The following is a 6,599-nucleotide window of genomic DNA, read 5'->3' as shown; positions in this document are numbered from 1 at the left end:
ATGCCAAGATATAGCACCTCACAATCTCATCAGATCGAAGCCAGGCCGCTAAGGCGTCATTGTCCTCTTGAGTTGAATCATCATTCGTCAGAGGAGGACACGGGGTGGTGAGTACCTATTTGTGCTTGTTAACGGTAGGTATAATGTCGAGGTTACGTTTCGAATCTACGTAGTTTTCGTTTTCGAGTTTGATCGAGGAAAGAAAGATAGAGAGATGTTTTCGAGACATGTTGCTTATTTAAGTTGAAACAAGTTTATGATTAGTCTTTGGTTTAGGATTTAAGTTTTATTAAAACTTTTATAAAATCCAAAGGTGTTATAAACCAAACGATAATTTACTCCCTCAAGAGAAGGCCGCAAAAAATCTCCTTTTATAAGTAAATGACACATCTTTAATGCTAAGCCAAGATGTCAATACATCAATTTTGACTAGCCACCTTGTAAATTGGTTTGATCACTCACATCCTTTTGCAGGGCCTCGAGGGAGGATTACTAGGGATTGAGCCTAAGTGTGCAACCAACCACTTAGTCCAAAAGATCAGCTTTGAAAAACAATCCCCAAGGGGAGGCCTTGTCATCATTGCATCACTCTCGGACGTAGCTCATTGAGCAATGATCGAAGCAATAACGCCTTGGAGTACTCACATTTAAGTGAGGGTCGCAAGAGCGGCTCTTAGTCCCACGTTATTGCATCTTTCATTAGTGTTGGGGATCGTGGGTTACAAACAACGAATATAACCCTCCCACTTAGTTTTTGGAGTTGGTTCATCGACTCTTATAAGTTCGGAATCAGATTTCCTAGTTAGAGAGCGATAGAGCGGACAACTAGAAGAGAATCCTAGATCGACATGTTCAGAGTAGTATTAGTGCACAAAGGCACAAGGTACATACTCGATCTTTTCCTATTTTCTATTTCGGGAAAGTGCGTGAGGGAAGTGTGAACTTCAACTCACTCGAACACTTGAAAGTTTGAGATTACACATCTTTTTATTTTTCGGCTTGTCTACAAAGAGACCTCCCACTCAAATTTTCAAGAGCATATAGATTTTGAACATATGTGATATAGATATAGTTTTGAAAACATTTTTAAAACTTATTTGATTTGGATGACAAAATATTTTCAAGTTTGAAAGTGAAAACGGTTTTTCAAAATTCAAACTAGTTTTGTAAAAATTCAATTTCAATTAAAATTTCAAAAATCAAAAAATTTTAATCTTACACATCATGTTTATAATCATATGAAAAACATTTTTGCTCAAGAAAATTTTCTCATTAGAGTTCTATAACTCATGGTAGTGGGGTTTGAAAATCCGGATTTCTAAAAAACTGGAGTTTCAGACAGCCGCGCACCTCGGAGTAAAATCGCCATATCTGGCGGCTCCGATGTCCTTTTGAGCCGAAACCGGTGGCATTGGACAGAGGACGGACAGAGATTTAATTTGAGTCAAGAATCATTAAATTTAGATTTTTGAGAAGAGAGTTAAGCCACTTTTAATGCGGGTTTACTCCAGCTCGAAGAAAAAGAAATAAATTAAAGCTTGGTCCTTTTTAAATGCGAAAAAGAATCGAGTGTAACGGAACGTTTTATGAAGGTTTTTAAAGCTTTTATTTGTGTTTTATTAGCAAGCTAATAACAAGGCATAAAAGAAATAACAACAAGCATAAAACGAATACGGTAAATAAAAGAAACTAGAAAGACAAAGTAACTAGTCACAAAATTTACCGAAATTTCTCAAACCTTTAAAACACGTTTTTCAATATAAAAAATTAAAAACTTTTAGAAGTGATTCTAATGTGTTTTAAAAACATCCCAAACTCATAGAAAATCAACATGTTTTTTAATTTAAAGACAAGAGCATTAAATTAAAAAAAAAAATCTAAGATTACAATTCTAACTTGTCACAAAATTAGTAAACTTTCGAAAACGATTTTCAAGCTCATAATTTTAAAAACATGTACATGCTAATCTTTGACCATAGCTCTGATACCATTTGTTGGAATTGATCTAGGGTTTAAGAAAAAGATTAAACGCTTCGGGAAGCGGCGGAATTTTAAAAAATTTCTTTTCAAGTAAAAACAGTTTTTACTAACCTAGACAAAGAAGCAAGTACATGTAATTAAAAACCAATATGAGCTAAGAGTTTACTAACCTTTCTTGAAGCTTGAACTTTGAAGAAGCTTTTGGAAAGTTTTCAACGCTCGTCTCCCCTCGCAGCACGTCTCTCTTTCTTTCCTCGGCACCTCGAGCAACCACGAAAGTTTCTATCACTAAATCACTCGAAAAGAAGGAATCAGTGAGTGGGCACTTTTAAACTCTACGACTTAAGAACGAGTCTCGAAGTCGCAGAGCTAAACACTAGGTCGAGTGATGACCTAGGTGCCAAAACAAGAAAAATCGAAAATAAACTAGAGAGAGAGAGAGAGAGGATTTTCGGCCACAAGTTCTAGAGAGAGAGTCTCTCAAATCTCTTAAACTTGGATGAATGAAATGTGAGGAATGAGGCTCCTATTTATAGGAGGAGGATTACCTTCAAAAGGTAGTTTCCTCTTTTCCTATTGCCTTGCACGTCCAACATGCCTCATGAAGGCTTAGGATTTGTTTCCTCATTTGATTTCCTCTTAGTTGGCCGAAAATGCACTTTCCTTCTTAAGGAAATTTGTTTCCTCTTTTTCTTTTGGCAAGTATCTTCATACATCAATGCACAAAATAAACTCTCTTTCCCACTATGGCATGAACGAAATTCAGCCTTATTTTCCTTGGGTTGGACGAAATTTGAGCTTCTAGAAGGAGCTTCTAGATGTTTCTTCATTTGTTCATGACAACATAAGAAAAGCCCGTTAAGAATTTTCAAGTAAAATTCTATGAAATGAAATTAATCCTCAAGGCCCAATAAACTATTAATGGCTGAGTGTTTTAAGTTTCATTTGTCATCAAATGACCTTGTCAAAAAATTTATTGACATTCATTTCATCCTTTGTCTCAAAAGACAAAAATACCCTTTTAACTATTTTCGTTCTTGTTTTGACTTAGCTTCCAGTTTAACTATTCCTATCGATGTGATTCGTGACAGTGACCTCATGGACCCAAATGAACAAAGCTTGAGCTAAACACTTGGACTCAAAAGTTCACAAACCTTTTCCAAGTTTAGCTTAATGCCAACTGACTCCACTAAAGAGCTGACACTGAAAAACTCTCGGTTCAAATGAATTTATTTTCTACTCAAGAATTCGACCTAATTATGATGAGCGGATCCACTGAATATTATCTATGTTTACCCTTCATGAATGTCATCAGCTAGTCGGGATTTACTAAATTACCATTTTACCCTTCTAGCTGTTATTTCCTCAACTCCTTTGTCGCTTGTGAATAAGTTAGAAACAATGTATTGACGAGGAGCTAACAAGTCACATTGTTTCATCCAAAAGAGTCAGGACTCAATTTGGACACTGGCCAGTTCATTTATTCACACTCCAAGGAACAAAGCATGAGGTGACATACATTGCATTTCAGCAATCTTGTACATGAATTCCATATCTATGAGAACTTCACAAAGTTACTCATGACATACTCACAACTTAGTACTTCACCAATAGGCCTTGTTCGGAATCACATAGTGAGTCCGAACTTTGACTTTCTCAAATGAGAATACTAAGGTGTGAAATGGCATGTCTCATTTCAGGATTAAGGTAAGCATGATGCAATTCATACATAGTGACTTCGAGACATAAGAGGTTAAATGGTTTGTTCTTATATTGTCTCTAGAAGTGCACTGGTCAATTCAGTACCTTCGGAAGATACCTAGAAGAACTATAGAGTCCCCAACTCTCAATGCCTCATAACCAGACATCATAGATTCTTCTAACAATCATACTAAGGTCAATAGTCCTTTGACCCTAAGATTGCGAATATATCGTTTTAAGCAAACTACGAAGAGTTTGTTCATGCAAATCTACATTTGTCTCTTCGTAAGTTGTTTAGTTTGTTTATGGACTAAAAGACTAAGGTTTTATCATAAAGCTTCAAACAAAGAAAGAATGAATGAACGTTTCAACTTTATTAATGAATAAGCAATTACAAGCAAGAGTCTTCGTAAGACTATATGACATCAAATGTACATAAATAGACACTACTACTCTTCTTGTGGGCACCATTGACAACACCAACTCCTCATGATGATCTCCGGTGAGAATGATATCCTCTACGTAGATGATGAGAATGGCAATCTTTCCGTCCTTCGAGAATTTGGTGAAGACAGTGTGATTGGACTGGTCTTGGCAGTAGTGTTGTCCCTTGACGAACTGAGTGAACCGCTCAAACCATGCTCGAGGTGATTGCTTGAGTCCGTATAGTGCCTTCTCTAGCTTGCATATTCTTGACTCGAATTTGTCATCAAACCCGGGAGGAGGCTGCATATACACCTCTTCTTCTAGTTTCCCGTTAAGGAAAGCATTCTTCACATCGAATTGTCTGAGAGTCCAGTCAAGGTTTACAGCATTAATAGAAATCAAGATTCTCACAGCATTGAATTTAGCCACTGGGACAAATGTTTCAGTGTAATCAATCCCGAAAGTTTGTTAGAATCCCTTTGCTACGAGCCTTGCTTTGTATCGTTCAAGAGTGCCGTCAGATTTGAACTTCATAGTGAAAACACATTTGCAGCTGACAATGGGTTTTCCTTTAGGAAATTCTTGAATTAACCACGTCTGATTCTTCTCAAGAGCTTCCATCTCCTCATGCACAGCCTTCTTCCACTCAAGTTGAGATAGAGCTTCCTGAATACTACTTGGAACAACCACAATTGACATATTTGTAATAAAGGCAGTGTATGAAGTGGATAGGTTAGAATATGAAATATAGGCAGAGGTAGGGTATTTTCCACAAGCGCTTTTTTCTTTTCTGAGTGCGATAGGAAGATCAGAGTCAGGAATTTCCTTACCATTTTCAGGATCTGGCGCCAGTTCTGAATCTTGACATGTAGGTATTGTGACCGGTTCTACATCTTGGTTTGGAAACTTCCTCTTATAGGTCTTGTCAAATAGAAAACTTGCCCGATTATTATACATTTCTATTTGAGATTCATCATTTATACTTGGCTGATTTTCTGATATTTTGTCACATAGCTCAATATTTTCGAGATTTTCATTGATCTGCTCATTTATTTCCTGATTTTCATTCGGTTCATTAGACTCAAGAATATTTTCCAGATTTTCGCTTTGTTTGGAAAGATTGCCATTCTCAAATCATTGATTCATCTCCGGTGAGAATGATATCGTCTACGTAGACGATGAATCATGCTTTGATAAGAATATCTTCCGGCGGTTCTCCTCTAGCCTGATCTCGGAAAACACCTCTCGGATGGATGGTAGTGGTCTTCTTTCTAGAATCCTCCCTTTTACCTCGTCAAGTACCTGATTGACCCCAGCGAGGAACATGAAGACTCGGTCATTCTCTTCACGTGTCTTGAACCGAGAGTAGTCAGCCGGGCTTTCCCACTCTTCGTCGTGACACTGATCGAGTTCCTGCCAAATTGCCAGCATCTCATTGTAATAAACCGTCACTGACCTGCTTCCCTGCCTTGACTGCAAAAGTTTGGTGTTTAGCTCGAAAATCTGAGAGAAATTCTCCAAATCCAAGTAGATTTCCTTCACAAATTCCCAGACTTCTTTGGCAGTTTTCATAAACAAGTGCGGTTTGGTGATTGCACTATCCATGGAATTGAGAAGCCACGTCATCACGAGTGAGTTCTCCGATCTCTAGTGGTTGTAGCCATCGTCGCTTTCCTTTGGTGCCTTCACTTCTCCGGTGAGATACCCTAGTTTCCCTCTTCCATCTATGGCGAGTTTTACTGACTGAGACCACTCAAGGTAATTGCTGTTGTCGCTCGTTTTCGGACAACGATTTAGGAGCCCCGAACGGTTCGACCCGAGGCCGGACCAAGTGGTCGTGTTCGGGCTCGAGCGTGTCGGACTTGGTATCCCGAGCCTTCCCTTAGCTGTGAATGTTCCTTGAGTTCGTCCAAGCACCTGAAGAGGAAGAAAGAACACGTGAACTACAAAGGGAAAACAGAGGGGGTGCCTCTGTTTACCTCTCCGACGCTCAACATTAGTGGGATTGAGGTGGATAATAGAGGGTTTAGGTGTTTAAGGGCCGAGACTTGAGAGAAACGAGCGAGAGGTGAGTTCGGCAGCGTTTCAGTACTCATGAATGGATTACCTTTTGAAGAGGGTGGGCCTCTTGTTTTTATAGGCGACCAAGGGGTCATTGGTGGGCCCCTTGGCCGAGGATAGCATAGGCTTGGCCATTAGCCGAGGATAACATAGGTTCGGCCATTGGCCGAGGATAGCATAGGCTCGGCCGAGGATAGCATAGGATGGCCGAGGATAGCATAGGCTCGGCCATTGGCCGAGGATAACATAGGCTCGGCCATTGGCCGAGGATAGCATAGGCTCGGCCGAGGATAGCATAGGATGGCCGAGGATAGCCGAGCTCGTGAGGCCGAGGTCGAGTTTATGAGGCCGAGGTCAAGCTCGTGAGGCCAAGGTCGAGCTCGTGAGGCCGAGGTCGAGCTCGTGAGGCCGAGGTCGAGCTCGTGAGGCCG

At 39.7% G+C, this 6,599-nt stretch overlaps 1 protein-coding gene across 1 annotated transcript; it reads right to left on the bottom strand.

The window, feature by feature from the left end:
* Positions 1–5,274: 5,274 nt before the first annotated feature.
* LOC149393465 (uncharacterized) lies at positions 5,275–5,733 on the bottom strand. Its single transcript, XM_089618040.1, has one exon. The coding sequence runs from the start codon at positions 5,731–5,733 to the stop codon at positions 5,275–5,277; it is 459 nt and encodes a 152-aa protein (XP_089474166.1).
* Positions 5,734–6,599: the final 866 nt, after the last annotated feature.

This window comes from Urtica dioica, chromosome 6 (assembly GCF_054948205.1).
Source record: "Urtica dioica subsp. dioica isolate 48M chromosome 6, U.dioica_male_clone48M_v1_H2, whole genome shotgun sequence".
Taxonomy (NCBI): domain Eukaryota; kingdom Viridiplantae; phylum Streptophyta; class Magnoliopsida; order Rosales; family Urticaceae; genus Urtica; species Urtica dioica.
Note: the sequence above shows the minus strand (reverse complement) of the source record. Positions and strands in the feature narration are given on the sequence as shown.

What these genes read in the sequence shown, in the direction of transcription:
- LOC149393465 (XM_089618040.1), bottom strand. Translation starts at nt 5,733, where the DNA reads ATGACGTGGCTTCTCAATTCCATGGATAGTGCAATCACCAAACCGCAC.